We start from the raw sequence: 20736 nt of genomic DNA, 5'->3' as shown, positions 1-20736 counted from the left end.
TATAAATATATCTATCTATCTATCTATATCTATATCTATATATCTATGTATCAGTATCTATATCTAAAACGATATATCTATATATCTATACTCCTATATCTATATATCCGTAACTATATCTAAAACTATATACCTATATATCTACCTCTCTCTCTATATATACATATATTTATCTATATACTGTGTATATATATATAGATATACATAGATATACACAGATATATACATATAGATATATAGATATTGATATAGATATATAGATATTGATATAGATAAAGATATCTCGTTTTAGATATATATATATATATATATATAGGGGTTATATATATATATATATATATATATATATATATATATATATATATATATATATATATATATATATATATATAGGGGTTATATATATATATATATATATATATATATATATATATATATATATAGAGAGAGAGAGAGAGAGATATAGGGGTTATATATATATATATATATATATAGGGGTTTTATATATATATATATATATATATGGGTATATATATAGAGAGATATAGAGATATAGAATATAATATATATATATTATATATAACACCCCTATCTCTCTCTCTCTCGCTCTCTCTCTCTCTCTCTCTCTCTCTCTATATATATATATATATATATAACCCCTATATATATATATATATATATATATAACCCCTATCTCTCTCTCTCTCTCTCTCTCTCTCTCTCTCTCTCTCTCTCTCTCTCTCTCTCTCTCTCTCTCTCTCTCTCTCTCTCTCTCTCTCTCTATATATATATATATATATATATATATATATATATAGAGAGAGAGAGAGAGATATAGGGGTTATATATATATATATATATATATATATATATATATATATATATATATATATATATATAGATATAGGGGTTGTATATATATATATATATATATATATATATAACCCCTATATCTCTCTCTCTATATATATATATATATTTATATATATATATATAGAGAGAGAGAGATATAGGGGTTATATATATATATATATATCTCATTACTGTTCTCATCATCTGTGCTGTTTATGTCTGAACATTAAGTGTTTTTTTCCACGACGCTCTTCTGTTCACGTCCTTCATTTGGATGTTTTGTTTGGTTGTTTTTTAGTTGACATACATGTATTTTCATGTTCTTATTTGATTTCTTTCTGTTTCTCTATTTTTTCCTTCGTTTCAACGTCACGTGTCGTTACGAGCGATTCCATCACGTCCACGACGCTTTATCGCAAACAAAGGCGCAGACCGTCATTTGAACGCACGGCACACAGCGCTTGACGTCGCCGCATCCATTCGCTTCAATTGCAGTTGTGCGATGAAATAACATTTAAAAAATAATAATAATAAATCACAGAAATGGTCGACAGGAAACATGCGTTTTATTGTGAAAACGGCGAATCAACGCATGTCGCCCGCGACGCTTCAAAGTAAGAGTCCGTGGCCGAAAGCGGGTCACGTGACCGCTGTGTTTACAGACATCCGGAACAACATGGACGGCTCCGCTGGCGGTAATCCTCAGTCTGTCGGCTTCACAGAGAAGTTAAAATCGTGGCTGTCCTGGTCATGGACCTACATCTGCTTCATCTGGTTCGGCATGGTGCTCATCATGATCTACGTCCTGCGGAGCCCGCTCAAGCTGCAGGAAAGCTTCACGTCGGGTGAATGAGAGCGGCGGCGAGCGAGGCTCGTTAGCATGCTGGCCTGTGTTAGCGTGCTAGCCGCTGTTAGCACCCTACCCGGTGTTAGGATGCCGCCCGCTGTTAGCATGCTAACACGGGCTAGCATGCTACCTAACAGTAGGTGACAGCTAGCGGGAGCAGTTTCTTGCTCATTGAAATCAAGCGGATTTTTCTTATGAATGAAGACCAGTCTCTGGTTCGGTTTCAAACGGAACATCCATAGTACACAACATGTGCCGTCGGCCAAGTCCAAATGTGGATAACTTTGGACCTTAATTAATTTCTTTGCAAACTAAATGCCTCTTATTTATCAATTTGAGCACATTTGAGCCTCCTTGCATTTCACAATTGATGACAGTGAATGGAGAGTACCTGTCATGACTTTGTCTGATAATGTTTAACTTCTCAGGGTTTAGTCTTTCAACTTTTTGTGTTTTCTTATTTCAGCCTCTGTGTTCCTGAACACCTTAACACCTAAATTCTATGTGGCTCTCACTGGAACCTCTTCTCTCATCTCGGGACTCATACTGGTGAGCTGTCAACTCATTGTTTATTGACGCTGCTGAATTATCTCAGTGATCAAAAAACGTAAAAAAATAGGTGCAACGCTTTGGGGCAGATAGGATCCGCACACATGTGTTTGCCGTGGTCACATCTCCGGGTTGCTAAAACTGGAAATCCAAAACGGAACGGCTGCTGTCGGAAGACACACTATAGGATATATCCGGTCATCGATCACCAGATCACACATTTTGGGTTTCACACGCTACTGGAGCCAAGACTTCAGACTTGAGATCATATCAAACCAACCTGATGTTCTCTCAACAGTCCCAGTCTAGTCTGGACTGATCTCAAGAGTTTCTAAATATCCCAAACCAAACAATGGAGGCAGCGTGGTCTTAACGCCCCTCAAGACAGGAGGTTTCCTGACCATTCTCTTGTGTCTGGGACTTAGAAATCCTTGTCTTTTGGTGTATACTTGTATATTAGGCATAAGTCAGACAGGTGAATTTATAAACATCCCTCCCAAATGCTGTTCCCGAACGATGGAGACAGGTCGTCTCGTCCCCTGTTTATTACTTGACCAAAATGCGACACAAAGAAAGATCCTGTGGTGCGTTTTGGGATGAAGGGGCTGTCAGTCTCCAAGATGCTCGGGTTGATTCAAGCCACGCATGAGGAATATAATAAAAAGGGAACTTAGGAGATCTACATGCCGGAGGCTGCTGCCTAGCAGACCTAAATGGAGAAATTGATTTTACTCCATTTTTAGAAATACACTGCAACTGCTTTTATACTTCTGCCTGAATGCTGTCTATTTGTACTGTCGACTGTTCAATTGGGGGGAAACTAGGTGACAACGAAGCCACACTTCATATATATTTGCCGGCCACACCCCCGATAAAGGCTTTTTAACAGCAACGCATCGATCCCCAGGAAATTCCTTTGAATGTATTCATTAGATGTGCAGCACAAAGTGCCAGTATTTGAGATTTATACTGTACACACACACACACACACACACACACACACACACACACACACACACAGTATGAATAACTTAATTGTCTTCCTTTCCTCATTGAACAATATTTCGTACTCCATATTAGTCTAATCCCAACAATTCCTCTCACGACAGATATTTGAGTGGTGGTATTTTCGTAAGTATGGCACCTCGTTCATCGAGCAGGTGTCTGTCAGCCACCTGCGTCCTCTTCTGGGTGGTGTGGAGAGCAGCTCCACCACCGGTTTGTTCTCATCCGTCAACGGAGACACAGAACCCCGGCCCAGTGTTTCTGGTACGTGACGTGAAATGTAGTGCAGTTGCTGTTGTTGTTGTTGTTGTTGTTGTTGTTGTTGTTGTTGTGGTCATGTGGTTAAAGAATAATGAAACAACGAGTCATATTCTTTTGAGCTGTCAAGATGTCTGCGTGCTCCTTACTGTACATACGTGTGTGTGTTAGTCCTGGTCTCCATTTCATATTTAATGTCATTTAGCCAGAAAAACAAAACAAAACAGGAAGACATCTTCTTTGTTGTGACATCTCGTGGCAGAACATGTATCTCTCTGCAGTGTGTCTATGACCAGGGTGTGATTACTCTTAAAAACCGCAGTGTAAGCGGTAGTCAACAGACAAATGAGGGTGCATTAACTGAGTCGAAATCCTGTTCACTGTTTCCTACCCAAACGTGAATTATCGTTTCATCTTTGTTTGCAGAGTGTAAGGTGTGGAGGAACCCTTTGAATCTGTTCAGAGGAGCAGAGTACAGCAGGTATAATTCAAATAAATGTCATTCCATGGGTGGATGGCTGTTGCTGTTCTACTGTGTCACTCGGCTGTTTTATTCTCTGCACCACAGATACACCTGGGTCACCGGAAAGGAGCCCTTGACGTACTATGACATGAATTTGTCTGCGCAAGACCACCAGACCTTCTTCACCGGGGACACCCAGCAGCTGAGGCCAGAAGACGCAGGTAAATCCACAATTGATCCAAAATACCTGGTTAGGGGGGAGAAAAAAAAAAAGATTCTTAGAAAATACGTTTTTTTGTTTGGTTTGTGTCTTTTTACATGTGTCCAATGCAGTGACGATCCAGCTGAAACGTTGTTGTTGTTCTGTTGTCCTGTCACAGTGATGCAGAAGGCGTGGAGGGAAAGAAACCCCCAAGCCAGGATCAGGGCGGCGTACCAGGCCATAGAGATGAACCACGAGTGAGTTCCGTGGCGGTCGCTCTGTTCCTGTGTATTTACCGTCTATAAATTGCAACCTGTCCCAATAATAATGGGAATTGTTCACAGTATTGATACGTCATAATATTTTCTTATGAATCAATGTTAAATAATTAAACTGGTTTACTAGTTTAATGAATGGTCATTTAAACTCTTTGTCATTTTGTTTATGCAATATTTGATGGACTTATTTTTCTTTAATGTTCTGTATAATATTGCAGACCCGACATTGTGAGACATTTTAGGTCCTAAGGTTATTAAAATCCTAATTTCACAACAAACCAATTCAACTGAAAGACTTTTATATTGATTTATATAGTGTGTGTGTGTGTGTGTGTGTGTGTGTGTGTGTGTGTGTGCGCGCGTGTGCGTGCCTGCATGTGTGCGTGCGTGCGCGCAGATGTGCTGCAGCCTATGTGCTCCTCGCAGAAGAGGAAGCCACTACTATCACAGAGGCTGAGCGTCTCTTCAAACAAGCATTAAAAAGTGGTGAGAATTAAACGATGAAACGACTTTGTTTGTTCACGTCTGTTTGCACACCAGTGGTTTAGCTTGTTGGGAGATACTGTTCATACTATGTCCTGATTTTGTCACTTTCTCCTGAGTCGAAAAAAAAAACCAAACTATCGTGCAGGTCAGATTTAAGGTGGCACCGGTTGAGAGCCACCGATTTAGTCAAATTTACTCAAAACTTAAAACACAAGCACTGAGCTGAATGCAGAAACTCGATGTGTTGAACAGAAAATGGCCGTGCATCTCTGTTGTATTAAATTCTTGCTTTTCTCTTTGCCTCAAGTAGCTGGAAAAGATATTAACCTCCTGGTTTACATTAAACGACGACTGGCCATGTGTGCGCGCAAGCTGGGCCGAATTAAGGAAGCAGTGAAAATGATGCGAGATGTGAGTGTCTAAAACTTGACCTTATAGCCAGCTCAAATCTGTGTTTTTCTTCATGTTATTTTATTTTTTACTATTTCACAGACTACGGGATGTTTGTATTTTTTTATTCTTGTGGAGCTGTATTTACTCAAGCATTTGGTTTTAGAGACTAAGATCTAACATATTTTGAGACCAAATCCAGTACTTTATTATTTATTTTAAATACATTTATTCAGGATCGCTCGTAATCCTTCCTACATCCCATTATATCTGTACAGCGGCAGATAAAACCTTTTTGGCTCTTTTAGATTGTGCACTTTGACTTTATTCCCCTGTAGGGCTCCAAGGGGTTGATTATTCTGGGAGAAGATGTGATTTGAGGGCCTAGACTGTGCACTTAATCCAGGACATAACACACAATGCATTCATCCTGTTTTTCCTATTCTCCTCTTTAACCGTGTCTTTCTTTTTTTTATTCTCCTTTTCCATCTCTGCAGTTAATGAAAGAATTCCCATTGTTGGGAATGTTAAATATACATGAAAACCTCTTGGAGGCGCTCTTGGAGCTACAGGCTTATGCTGATGTACAAGCAGTACTCGCCAAATATGATGGTAGGATTTTAAATGAATTCAACATTTATTACCTTGAGTGATTTTTGAAAGTGATGAAAATGGTCACCCTTTTTTTTTATTTTTATTTTTAATTTTTTTATTATTTTTTTTAAATTTTCATTTTCACTTATTTTTCTTTTCCCGTTTAGATATCAGTTTGCCAAAATCAGCTACGATATGCTACACATCTGCACTGCTGAAAGCACGGGCTGTATCAGATAAGTATGTTGCTTCATGTTGTTCCAGTTACATTTTAACCAACCCCATTCAACCAGCAGTGACCCACTATACAATAATCCTCCCAGGTCTTAAAATGTTGAAATTAAATTTTACAAATATTACACCTTAAAAGTCATTAACTAGTTTTACATTTGGTTTTAGGTGGTCTTCATTTCAATGCAAACATTTTGTTTGATTTATCCTTGTATTTATTTTTGTTAAAACGATTCAGGTTTTTCTGTGTCAGAAGCCACTTTTAAATTCAAGAAGATATTTGTCACACATATATACATACAGTCATACATATATGCAGTGAAATGTCCTGACACCCGGTGATTACGCACAATATGCTCCATAAGTTCTACAAATACTAAAATATGCGTAATCGACACGAGGTGCTCGCGCAGGCGGTCGCAAGGGCCGGCGCCACAATCGCAATTCTGGGTTCTATAATTATATAATAGTATTAATTGTCTGTGTTGTAGTAACTATACATTTAAAAACTTACCTTTACTAACCTCCAGTACTTAGCTCACAGAGTAGAAAGGTCTGGCAACATTGCCGTACAGAAGATGCGTCATGGTGCCGGCTTTGCCTTTTTACACAGAACCAAGTAACAGCGGCATAAAGTCGCCCCTGCACAAGATTTTTAGATTGAGGTCGGCTTTGCGGCATAATGCTGTCATCGTGGGCACGTGACGGCGTCGGCCTCTAGTGTTACATATAACATATGGTTAAGGGAGAATCACACCGATTTAATAAACTTATTATTACAATTATAGCCTGGGGGGAGGATGGCGCTGAATTACTGACAGTGGAGCTGTGAGGGGCGGGTAGTGCACCACCGCCACCAGCTGCACCGCCACCGTACCGTATCCGTAACAGTCATCTAATGTGGGAACAGACTCCACGCTCCAGGCTCTGACGGGACTTTAGGCCAAGACAAAGCGACCGATGGAAAAACTTGGTCATCAGAACGTCACACCCCTGTCCCGGCACGCCAGCTGTGCCTTTTACACAGACGGCGTTTCGCCCCATTCCGTGTTAGTACCTTTTATACGGAAGGACCGGGCGGAATAAAGGCGCGACATTCCCACCTTGAACAGGCTGTGTACAAAGGGCTCGAGTCTACATTTCTGATTTCAGATTTTTCTTAAAACGTGTAAGCTAACTCTAAGCAGACACCCTGAATCCACTTCTTTCAGTCTCTATTTGTGCGTGCGTGTGGGTGTACGCGTGTGTGAATATGTGTGTATGTGTGTGTGTGTGTGTGTGTTTGTGTGAATACGTGCGAATACGTGCGTGTGTGAATACGTGTGTGTGCATGCGCGCAAATACGTGTGTGAATACGTGTGTGAATACGTGTGTGTGTGTGTGTGGTCCCAGGTTCTCTCCAGAGGCAGCTTCTCGGCGGGGCCTCAGCACAGCAGAGATGAACGCTGTAGAGGCCATACATCGAGCTGTGGAGTTCAACCCTCACGTGCCAAAGGTCAGTCTGTCAAAGCGTTCACGGCGACGCCTGGAAAACCACAGACCTGCGTCAATTCCTCAAAGTTTGGGTTTGTCGGTGTGAATGGGCCGGACAACTTTCTGCGACCAATCCCTCTCCATCAGCTATCGCGTCCCACCAGCAGGTGTCAGTGTAGCTTCTCATTCATCTTATCACATTGAAACCTGTCCCAGTTCAGATCCTTCAGCGGGGTTCACTCCCCCACACTCTATAGCAGTCTTTCTCAATGTGAGGTACGCAGACCCCCCCCCCCCCCCCCAGGGGTCCATCAAGAGGTTTCAGCGGATCTCCAGCAAAATGATGACCTTTATTCCCCTTTATTTAATTTACAAATCGATCGCACCATTTAACAATCGCTGTATTGTGGACAGGTTTAGAGGCTTGGACTCAAATCACATCTAACAATAAGAGACTAAATGTTTACAAATGGCGTCCGTGATCTAATGCATACAAATTGAGGGTCCTATCTTTTGAGTTTAATGTTCTCGATCAGTGGTTGTCAAACCTTTTTCAGTAGTGTACCCCCTCTCAAATCTTTTTTCAGCTGATTATTGGGAGAAAAAAAAGAATCCATAATTTTCCCGAGAGTTCGTACCCGGTGGCAATGTGAACGCATAGTGCTATGGAGGCTTACAGGGAACCAATATGTGACCCGCCGCAGACCCACCTGTCATTTGGTGGCTTTCGACTTTTTTTTTTTCCCCGCATCATTTGAAAGTGGAGAATCAGAGCTTCCAAACAAGGTGTCACTTGTGCAAATCAAGCAAATATTTTTACTTGTTTCATTCAGCCAGCTCCCAGAATGCAAATGGGGTAGCCAAAGCCACATGGCTACTTAACATACTGCTCAATGGGCCAATCACCGCTTTGCTCTTGTGTTTTGAGGGAACGTTGAACGTATTTTTGTTTTGAAAAAAGCTTTTATTTAACAGTAAGAATATACGTGTTTTATAAAAGTGGAATTGTTTTATTTTAAATCACCAACCTCAGCGGACTTCATCGCGTCATCAACTTCTTCCGGAGTAATATCGGATTCAGCGTCGCTGTCGGAGGACTGACTATCATGGCGGAAAATGAAGTCCAGTACGCACTGCTTACACTCACTTGGATCTATAGCACTGGTCAGATTAAGGTCCGCTATACAATTAAGATCTTCCTCCACCCGCTTCTTGTACTACATAACAACAAGGAGAAGGAGAAGAAGGTTTTCACAGACAAGTGAAACCGGATCCTCGTCTTGTTTAGGGAAGTGACCTCAGTGACACGCCCCCTCCACAACTTTATCGTCGTGTGTGTATAAAACACATACGATTTAAAGGTTCTATCAAAACTGTTTCGCATTGTGACTTCGTATCACATGGAATATGGAGGAATGATTTTCACCTGGACGCTCGCTTTAAAGGAAACGATCGATCGGCGTTGTTCAGCGCTGTTCTGCGTCTCCATAAGGTTTCCCTATGTAATCTAACGGGAATATTTAATACTTGTATTTAATTATATTTAATAAATTTAATTTTTCTACTATTTATAAATCAAACTCTGTTTTGAAAATACGTTGAGAGATAAAAAAAAAAAAAACCTCACAAATCTGAAAAAATCTAATTTTCCTTCAAGAAAGGGTTTTTCGACTTATTTGGCTGCTCCTGGCCATTTAAAAAATGCGCGAGACGGCAGCTTTTGCTGCGGTGGGTCACATATGAACACAGTGGTGTCATTATTCTAAAGCCATTACACTGTGCCATCAACATCAACTTCATGATAAGTAAAAGCAAAAAAGTTGTCTGTTTCCCCTTTAAACGAGGGCTCTCAGATTGAGTCATGTTTGATTTAGGCTGTCTGGGCGGTTGGGAACCCTGTGTTCTAGAGGTCTCTTGGTGCTGACGGAAGTCGAAACGCCCTGTTGGCTTGTGTCTCCTTGCTAAACTGGTACTAGTATATAGTATTCAAAGTAAAAACGCTTCCAGAACGTTCAGTTCTAGTTAACACACAGATTTACGGCTACACCCTGCATGTCTCTCTGGGTGTGTACGTCCTTCCCACAGGGATTAGGCTTGGAACACACAGACACACACACACACACACACACACACACACACACACACACACACACACACACACACACACACACACACACACACCTCGTTGCAGCAGAGTTTTATCTCCATTTTGCCTTTGTAGTGTGTGGCCATTTCATCCCTTGCTCTGCTCTTCTAAGCGAGAGAGCGGGACTGTGTGGGTGTGGGTGTAGATGGTGCGGGTGGGGGTGGGGGAGTCACCGAGGGGGTAGTTGGGTCAGCTCTTTGATCCGCCCTTTGAAGTGAGAGCCCTCATCCTCGATGTCGTTCCAACTGTCACCCACCTCATTCCCCTCGTCTCCGCCCGGCCCAGGGCACCTCTCCACCGATCGCCACTCACCACCCATCCACCTCTCCTCCTCTCCACTTCTCCTCCTCTCCACCTCTCCTCTCCTCTCTCATCCCTTATTCCTCCTCCCTCTCTCATTCTCTGTTAACGAAATGTAGGGACAACTTTTCAATAAAAAATAGGCACCAAATGTGAAAATATGGGCATATTAGAACTTCAGGAGGTTCATCAACGGTTGGACTGCCAGGCGCTCGCCAGCCGTGCGCGTCGCGCTTCACATATTGGATGATGATGTCACAAAGCGCTTCGTGGAATTGGATGATGATGTCACAAAGCGCGCCACTCCACCGCCACCCTCCCCGGTACCTTTTGTTTGTCCGCTGCGCAGAAAGAACTGAGTGGCTCGCTTTTCTGCTTGTTGTTGAACAGCTTGCGCCAAATTGGACATTGCATTCCGTGGGCCCTCAGCAATACACCTGCCTACTGTGCAGTGGAGCGGATGAACGGTTGTCGAGATAATCATACAGGACATACATACAGAAGGTGTGCGTGCGTGCGTGCGTGCGTGCGTCCAAGCAGGTAGAGGCATTGATTGGGACAGGTAGAAAAAAATCATTATTGTGAAAAAATAACCCCAAATCCCAGACAACAGTCTCTAGTCAAATCTCACAATGTTGATATTATAAAGATATGCAGTATATTCCCAGCTCAATTCTCTGCTCTCAGTTTCTGAGATGTTGGATATCTCAGACTTGTATGTGCGTGTACTTTATTATTATTATTATTATTATTATTATTATTATTATTATTATTATCATAAAATCTTTTCATGATTCACAGATGGTTCAGCTTCAACACAAGGCATTCAGATCCAGAAGTTAGTATAATAAGCATACTAATAATGATACTAATAATACTACTACTGATAATAATAATAATAATAATAATAATAATAATAACAATAATAAAACCTCCTTTAAAGCAAGTGTGGGTCGGCTCATCTTGCTGCTTTTATCTCGTGCATTGGTCCTTGGTCAGTTTTATTCTATTTGGTGCTCCTTTAAAACATGGGAACGGTTTTGAGTCCATGCATACAAGACCCTCCACCTTCACCCTGGTTCAGGAACGGGCTGTTTGTTTTGTATTGTCACGTCTGAATAATGAGTATACCTGTAGCTTCGTGCTGCAGGGCATGGGCTAGCTCGCCGTTCCTTAGAAGTCCTTGTAAACAAACACACCCTTGGGCCTGACTCTCCACTGGCGGTGGGTCGGGGATTCAAACACAGAGTTGAGTTTTGACGCGGAGGTTTCAGGGATGACCCTTACTTCCTACATCAATTCCTTCCTGTAAAAAGAGATAAGAACACTTTATTCATCCCTGGGGGGATAGTAGCAGACATTGACAGAGCAGTCAAAAATAAAAATAAAATAAAGTACCCTTCACAGGGAGCAGAACTTGTGCAGCTGACTATTTAAATAAAGCCTCATGAAATTAATTGAAGTATGTTGTAACATAAATATATACTTAAATGGTGCATATAGTAAATGGTGTAAAGCAATAATATGCAATGGTAGTACTCGTTTTTTTAGTCGTTTTTTTTTTTGTTTTTTTTTATTAATGAATGAGTTCATAATACATTTTCTCCATATATTTAGGTGAAATTAATATTTCACCAGTTTGCCAAATTAATTCCAGAGTCAACTTTCTACAGCTTTTCGGCCAAATGCCTATTCCCACTACAGCAGATATCAGTACCGTAGTTCAACAAGACTTACTGTAATCTTATCCATTTATACCTTATGTATTCACAGAAACACTCATGTACAAAAACACTGTATGTATTCACGCCAGCACTCATGTCCAAAAACACTGCGCCCTAATCAGTGTGGGTGAGCAACACAACGGGCTACATCACCTTTAGACACAGGAAGTACTGAAGGTAAAATTTAAGGGCATTCCAGGAGGTCAGGTGCCTGTTTGCTTGTGTGTGGGAGAGCAGGCTCTGGAGATTATATATGAGACTACATATGAGAATCACATGAGCTGATTCAGAGTGCCACACACACACACACACACACACACACACACACACACACACACACACACACACACACACACACACACACACACACACACACACACACCCGCCCTAATAGTTTCGCTGCTTACCCATTCACCTTCCTCGTTCCCAATCTATTTTTCTTTATCCCTGCCTGATATTGTCCTTCTCCTCCCCCATTCACCCTATTAGAGTATTTTACTTTTCTACTAATTTTCTTTATCCCACCCCCTCTTTCTCCTCCCCCTCTCCTCTCCATCCATCTGTCCATTCCAATCAGGCTCTCCACCCGTCAGTGGTTAAGAAGCTGACAGTCTGCCGGATGCCTGCATGGCTGATCAAGTGCTTTAGCCTCCTGAATCTGCTTTACATTTACATTTACTCCTTTGGTCCCATTTCACTGGGTTCTGTGTGACACCGCCTCATCTAGCTTGCTAGTTTGCTTCATTTTGGTTCCCAGTTTCTCATCTCACTCCATTTGCTTTGACAGTTTCTCATCTAGATAGCCCATCAAGGCTCGGGAACAGACCTTGGCTTGGTTTAGATCTCAAATTGGCTTTTTGGTTGGTAAATTGAGACGAAATAGCGGCCACGGTTGCGGTCCAAATTTAGATGGATGGGGTTTGACTCCCGACAAGGTAAAGGGGGTATTTCCAGGAATAGAGCTTGCTTCATCGTGTTCTCTTGTTGAGAATAAATAGCATTTGTGGTAGCCATCACTCTATGAGCAGTTTGCGAGGCAGCTCCTCTTGATTGTGTGTTTTCTCGTTCAACAACACCTGTGTGTGTGTGTGTGTGTGTGTGTGTGTGTGTGTGTGTGTGTGTGTGTGTGTGTGTGTGTGTGTGTGTGTGTGTGTGTGTGTGTGTGTGTGTGTGTGTGTGTGTGTGTGTGTGTGGTGACGGGTGAGCTAGTTGGTCTCTTCAAGAACTACAAGGCTTACAGTATGTCATTGCTGCCTGGTTAGAATCAGGAGGCAGCTTTTGAGTTATGCTCTGGGCTTATGACTGCCCTGGGATAAAAGGGGAACACATGAAACCCAATCCTTTCATCAAAGGGGCGACAGAGAAGCAGAGTGAGCAAGCAGCGAGGGAGGATGAGGCGGAGGGGAGGACAGGACTGACTGCTGAGGTGTCACCAGGTCTAATGCCACGGCATGCCAGGAGGGACAGCTGCCTATTCAGCCTCTCTAAACGGTTAATCTTAAAACAAACCAGGCCGAACGGGGTGAGATGTGCCGGCCACTTATTATTTGAGATAAACACCACCGTTTAAAAAAAAAAAAAAAAAAAGGTTGAGACCTATATAGAATATGAAACACATTTTCTTGTGAGATAGTAGATAAAAAATTAGGCAAACAAAAATGAATGTCAGTCCGCATCTCAAGGCTTAGACAAATGTTTCCAGGATACCATCTCAGACAGACATTTTACGTCGTCGTAATTATTTTGTCGTGGACGTTGGTCTCACGTGGATTAGTTTGACATCGTGGAAGACGGTGGATTAAATGCCCTAGTCATAGGCTCTGATTAAACCTTATTCTTCGATCATTGGTAGTCCATAATAATCATTCAAATTGATCCAGTATTGAGAGAAGGGCTTCAGCTGAATGCAACACAGTGGGGCATTTGTGTTTGTCCCGGTGCGCTCAGCTGAGGCTAAAATCTCATTCCTCCCAATTAGGGAATTAAGGTTATTAATAATAAGGTTAATAATTAACCTTATTAGTATTAACCAGCAATACGTATTTTGACCGATTATTACTATCAGTTAAAACAGTTTAAAAAATATTGTTTAAAAAAAAAAAAGTTTGTTGCATGGAAAAAGAAAAACAGGTGTCTTAAATACAACTCATGGCGGCGACACATGCAACTAGGGCTGGGATAATTACCGTGGTCACGTGGCGTCACCGCGGGGTTGCGCTCCTTACTGCCATCACCACAAATAATAAAATCTATGTACATACATATTTGTTTTTGTATATCATATTTTTGCTTGTGAAAGTTACAGGAGGTTATGAAATACAAACATTGTAATCATTGTTTAGACGTCATCATGAAACATATGGGGGTTTTATTTTGTGGGAGACCAATTGTTAATCATTTCTAGGGCTGTACCCAAATCAGAATTCTGTCACTCACACAAGAGCTGTGTTCGCATATAAAAATATATTTCTGATTCCCCTTATTTATAATTATAATTTGTCCAAGTCCAAAAAAAAAGACCAATTCATTTCTTTTTCAGGGGACAGTGGCCTATTATTTTAATATTGTCGGATAACGGTTAATAATTGGTTAACTGGGGTCGGCTATCAGTCAGAGGAAAAAATTCTAAATTAGCATCCCTTCTCCCAATAATTGAAAAATAAGGTTTATATTGGGAAAAAAAAAAAAAAAGACCAGAGGTTTCCTTTAAACTTTGTTGCAGTCAGAAATCCTTTGTACCATAATAGTGTACTGTAACTTGTTTAACCTGTGACCATGAATAGTTTTTGTTGGCCAACGGTGGACTTAAAACGCAGCCTCCTAAAGGCTTTGTCTGAGTATTCTCAGTGGAGTAGACCTCACAGCAAACTATTCACAAATTCGCAATCCAGTCCCAGTCAGCGATTGGTCCAAACACCATATGGTTGGTTGCGTCAGTTAATCGGCAGAGTTCCAACTTTCTTTTAGGATTTGTAGTGAGTGTACTGACAGCGGAGGTTGGCCACATGTTCGCCAAAATTCTTTCTTCATTTTTTGTATACTGCGACGCAACAGACTTGCATTCTGATTATACTTTTGACATTTGCGCTTTTCTCCCATGTACGATCTGACATGCTGACAAGTTAAAAAATAAATAAAAGGCCCAGTCCTTGGAGACCTGGGCATTAAATAGGGGGCTGATGGGGCGCCAGGACAACCACTAGTTTGGAGAATGGGTAAGTCCTGCTCATATGGATTATATGGTAAAATAATTGTTACAGAAATTAAAGGGTCGCTTTAATCTGCAGTTTGTCAAGTAACACAATGAGTGACTTCAATGCTTAACAAATGATAGCTGCATACAAGGTTGGTGTTGGGGTGGGAGGGGTGCAGTAAACATTGTCTCTCCATGAAAAAGGGCAGGGTTGGGTCAAGGGAAGAGTGGTAATGGCCTTGGCAGGCTGCTTAACTGCAGACAGGAAGAAATATGGGTGAGGCCGAATGGTTTGAGGGGGGCCGGCTGGCTGCTTGGCTGGCTGACCGCCTTGCTGGCTGGCTGGCAGAGCCTGTAACCATGGAGGGGATTAGACAGGATTATCTGTGGGGTAACCTTCCTAAAGTGTCAGTCTGAGACCCAGAGCACCGTGGTGTGCTCTCTGCCTGGGAATTCAGCCCAGCGGGGCCCCAGCCCCACACACTGGAGAGGGCCTATGTCAGCACAGTGGGTGGACTGAGCAACTCACTGGGCCAAACCTACACAGTGGGGAGGGGTTGCACTGTAACAATAACACACAAAGAGCTTTGGAAAGCTTTTCCCTCCCACATTGAACAATTGCAAAACAAGACCCTTGACAAATACCCCATATGAGGAAAATGTGTTTCCAGTCTGCTGGGAGTTAGCAAGTGGGAATTGCACAACGGGATATAGCAGATGAGGTGCCGACTTAGAATGAACTGAACCCCGCCAATAAATGATGTAGAGTGATACTCCGTCCCCATGTACCTCCTTGTATCTAAAGCTAGTTGGAAATTTGTGTTTCAAGGGTCCATGCTTGCCAATTTTTTTTTTTTTTGCCACAGTTATGGGGGACATTTTCAGTGCCGCCATGTTTCCGAATCACTATGGCTGATCGTTTTACTTCATGGGTCATTTAAATTATTGAAATCATCATTGAATCATTTATTTCTTAACTAAAACACCATATTTAACTAGCAATGACCAAATTGCAAGCATTTTGTTAACACTGACAAACAGGAAAGTCACTATCCACAGTCTATGATCCACAGTCTATCCCATTGTGGTGCATAATTTACAATTAAAAATTGAGCAATTTTCATAATACATTAGGTAATTTTCACTATTATTTGTCATACAAATTATAGAGATTAACAATTTTTTTTTTGTCCTTTTCTTTTCATTTTATGCCACTGTGGCAATAGTTGCCTAAATACAGCTTGTAATAACACATGGCCCTTTCAAATTTGGTCGTAAACATATGGTTGTGGAATCCCACCAATAGTTTCTGTGCAGTATGTGTTAAGAAATCTGCTTGGCTCTCTGCATCACATGGACATTGGATTTAGATGGAATGATTTAGGAAGTGAGTCACCCGTTGACGGAGGGTTTGCTCCTGCCTGTTTGCAGTACCTACTGGAGATGAAGAGCCTGATCCTCCCTCCAGAGCACATCCTGAAGAGGGGCGACAGCGAGGCGGTGGCATACGCCTTTTTCCACCTGCAGCACTGGAAAAGGGCGGAAGGGGCCTTAAATCTACTGCACTGTACCTGGGAGGGAAGTAAGTACAATCTCCACAGGATTGGAATGTTCACGGTCAGGGTTTTTACAAGGTGTTTTATAATGTCTTTTTTTTTTTTTTTATTCCCATGATGTTGCACAAAATCTATCTCATTGTGTGGTTCAAAATACCACTTTCTGCCTTGCTTTTTAATAATATTTTTGCCTGCCAAACCTATTTTGAAGCTTCACTCTGTTCTTTGTTCTCTCTCTCTCTCTCTCTCTCTCTCTCTCTCTCTCTCTCTCTCTCTCTCTCTCTCTCTCTCTCTCTCTCTCTCTCTCTCTCTCTCTCTCTCTCTCTCTCTCTCTCTCTCTCTCTCTCTCTCTCTCTCTCTCTCTCTCCAGCCTTCCGGATAATTCCCTACCCTCTGGAGAAGGGTCACTTGTTTTATCCTTACCCAGGATGCACAGAAACGGCAGATCGGGAACTACTGCCCTGTGAGTACAGAACAGAAACCGACCAACAAACAGAAACGTACATCTTTTTCAGCGCAGACGGTGTTCTGCCCGGTAACAAGATGTTATTGGCAATGCCCGAAAGTGGCATTATTATATGAAAGTGGCATTATTATATTCAGGGATATATAATGGACTTCTCTTCTCCAGCGTTCCATGAGGTCTCTGTGTATCCAAAGAAGGAGCTTCCTTTCTTCATCCTCTTCACAGCGGGCCTCTGCTCCTTCACCGCCATGCTGGCCATGCTCACACACCAGTTCCCCGAGCTCATGGGCGTCTTTGCCAAAGCAGTAAGTACCGCAGGATTACTACTCCGAATAAGGGGCGCTACAATGCACATCATTTTGGTCCGCCCTATGAGCCGGACAGTTTCAGCCCTCGCAGCATTCGTTAAGTGTCGTCTCCCTTACGAAAATAGTCACGTGGTTGCATTGGAAATTGCATCGATCACTGCAATTATTTATTTGAATGTTTATTTCTCAAAAGGTTGACGTGTGTTATTACACCGTCATAACCTTGTACTCTGTACTGATAGCGGCATAACATCAACAAAAAGACAGAGTAATAGACAAGTTAATAGTCTAGTAACATGTCCTGATCGTGACAGCCCTAGTGATGAATGTCTGCATCAGCAAAACCTTTTTTATTGACCGTCAACGACGCTTCCACTGAGTGAAACGCTGCTCATTCATACACAACTTAGTCTGACTTCTTTACCCACAATGCACTGGTCACACCACTACAGGGACGATTTCTAACGCAATGGGTCAAGATTCAAGATCCAAGAGGTTTGATGTATGAGTTTGAAATAGGTTCACCCTAAAACCAAGCGCTATGAAATGAGCGTTTGTGTCGTGTTCCGCACCTTTTATTAGTTCCATCCCTGCTGTTCTTCTCTCTGGAAGTTTCAGTTTCGGTCACTGGGTGGCCCGGGAATGTTTTTTTGTTTTGGGTTTTTTTCTTCTTCTTTTCTTTTCTTTTTTTTTTTTTTTTTGTGTTTTGTTTTGTTTTAACGGCAACACTTTAGCGGAACATTCTGCCCCGAGAGCTTAGCCTAGCCGTTAATCTTCGATTGTCTCCTTCCCGCGGCGAAGCCATCAGAGTTTTATATGAACGTTATTAATCTCGCGTAACCCGAACCCTCTAACCCAAGTGTTAACTCCTGCCTTTCATCACTGTCAGTGACCCCGAAGGCTCATGGGAGTCGTAGGCCCGTAAAGTCACCCATTTCCCTCCGAAAACAAGATGTAGTCCTCAATAACAGCAGCCCTATCAACATAGCTTTTAAGCATGCACATATTCATGCGTGGACGTGCGCGCGACTTTTCCCTTTTTCCCTGTTTGTTTATAAAACCAGCTGCCCGCCATCGCTTTTTAGCTGGTCTCTCTTTGACGGATTCTTTGTTTATGGCTGCCCTGTTTATTAGGGCCTTCCTTTGCTCGTTCCCCTAGCCACAGCAAAAGCAAGGCCACATCTCGGGCTCGTCCTTTTGTTATGGGAAAGGTTGTGCGCAGGTTTTTACAGCGCGCCGGGCGAGCCTGGTTTGTGTAACGCTTCAGATAGAGAGCGCAGGAGCGGGGAGGCCCTCGCCACTTTCTGAGGAAAAACAGATTTCACTGAATCTGGGGCTCAAAACGCGGGAGGAAGTTGGTCACGGTGGTTTTTGGGAGCCCTCCTTTTTATTATTATTTTTTCTTTATTTAGCCCTAAGACATCAATATCCGTGTGGTTTCTTATTAAACTTCAAATGTTACACATGGAAAATAATTCTTGTTTTTTGTTTTATTGGGCCAAGCTGACCGTGTTTCCGCCGGTGTGTGTACTCAAAAGTCGATTATAATATACACAACATTTATTTTGTCGACTGCTACTGCTTTAAATGCATAGTTCTGAAATTGTACTTTGAGAAGCGGTTGCCAAGTTGCATCAGCTGCTGAATTTTAATCATTTCATAAATGAGTGAGTTATTTAATTTTGATCCATATTTCCACATCCTCAGTTTTACCATTTTTGAAGGAGTAAATCAATGCACCAGAATAACAACAAAGCCGGTTGCCCGAGGCAACTAGGTTATTGCCGGGCCCATCTTCCTCCGATGAAATAGCTAAAAAAAGCTTTGTTTGTCTTCTAATTAACATCACAGATAATTACAAACAAGGAAACAAGGATACAAAAGTTGTGAACTGCTCCTTTTATAGATACAGATGTAAAGGTTTTTCTTTTTTTCCAAAATGAGAAAGATTTCCAATTGAAATGCACTGATATATGGCTATTTTTAATCATCTTTCAGAGCAATACTCGGTTTATAATATTCGACAGATAATAGTCATTATAGATGTTGTTATTCTTCTTTAATAAGAATAATGTGAACCACTTGGGCAAAGACTCCATGCGGGCATAACCTGAGCCCACAGGTTCTGATCGACCCGAGAGGCAAAAGCTGAACTTTTCCCTTTGTGGGATTATTAATGTCTCTCAAAACTCTGCCAGCCAGGTTGCTAACAAACAATGACGTTGTATTCCCATTCTGCTTCCAAAACCTTCTTGTTTTTTTGTTTTCTTTTGCTTTACCGTTGTATCATCGAGTCAATGTGACTGGGGTTCCCACTGGCACCCCCCGAAAGCCCAACAGAAGGCCTCAGGACAGTCCATCCCGCGGTGAAATGTATTGCCTGGCGGATGTGTTTTAGTCCTGTTTACAGTGGCAGTGGAAGTATTTGAGTTGAAACCTTTGTGTGTGTGTGTGTGTGTGTGTGTGTGTGTGTGTGTGTGTGTGTGTGTGTGTGTGTGTGTGTGTGTGTGTGTGTGTGTGTGTGTGTGTGTGTGTGTGTGTGTGTGTGTGTGTGTGTGTTCACAAGCATGACTTGATTGCCGGCCAATTTAGGAACGTTGTGCGGCGGGAACACGGAGGCCGCAGAACAGGGGGGCTGGTGCTATCTGCATTCTCCATGCGTAGACCGCCTCCTTCACTCTGCAAGCGATGGGACAAAACAGATTATGAATTCAAGCGATGAGCCAAACAGAAACTATTGGATCTAATGGAAATTAATTTTTGACGAATGACTAAATGTTCTACATTCTGTTTTGGGCTCAAAGCCAAATGTCACGGCCGACATGTCACACTAGGCGAGCGTCTTTGAATCCATTTCGTCGATGATTGGAACGGGCGTTTAAAAAGTGGCATTTAAATGAATAATTTTGCCTTTCTTCCCTTCTCAGTTCTTCAGCACGCTCTTTGCACCCCTGGGTTTCTTTGCAGACAAGATGGAAAGCTTCATGCCGTCCAGTTTTTGGCACCAACTGACTCGGATCTGACCCCATCATTAAAAAAACAACACTCTCTCTCTCACACACACACACACACACACACACACACACACACACACACGCGCGCCCGCACACACACACAGCCATCAACACTCCAAGTCTACAAAAAAATGTTTTCTCTCCTGTCTTCAGCATCAGCGTCCACTTGCTGCATTGTTACTGATTATGTTGGCTGAGGTTGTATCAACACAGCAATACCACTCTTAGCATGCGCTCCCACACCGCTCCCATTCCTTCTCCAACAGTACATTCACCAAACGCTATTTGCAAGGATTCCACTGAGTTATCCATTTGCCATTGTGTTACCAGTCGGAAATTAAGAACTGCAGTGTTTTACCGTACCTCGCTTTGGTTTTGTTTTTTTTTGTTTTTTTCAATCC

The 20736-nt window shown here is 42.0% G+C and overlaps 1 protein-coding gene across 1 annotated transcript; it reads left to right on the top strand.

Annotated features, from left to right (window-relative positions):
- Positions 1-1528: 1528 nt before the first annotated feature.
- On the top strand, positions 1529-20442 carry LOC307231015 (suppressor of tumorigenicity 7 protein-like; the record flags this gene model as incomplete). The annotated part of the gene is made up of 15 exons (XM_080001546.1): positions 1529-1697; positions 2166-2248; positions 3358-3517; positions 3938-3992; positions 4080-4195; positions 4355-4433; positions 4852-4940; positions 5251-5351; positions 5828-5942; positions 6092-6164; positions 7548-7650; positions 16423-16573; positions 16918-17010; positions 17179-17318; positions 20249-20442. 15 exons carry the CDS (start codon positions 1529-1531, stop codon positions 20342-20344), a joined length of 1623 nt encoding a protein of 540 aa, XP_079857672.1. The 3' UTR covers positions 20345-20442.
- Between the last annotated feature and the right edge of the window lie 294 nt (positions 20443-20736).

Source organism: Zeus faber (genome assembly GCF_960531495.2).
Source record: "Zeus faber genome assembly, chromosome: 5".
NCBI lineage: Eukaryota > Metazoa > Chordata > Actinopteri > Zeiformes > Zeidae > Zeus > Zeus faber.
This window is presented reverse-complemented; position numbering and strand designations above follow the sequence as displayed.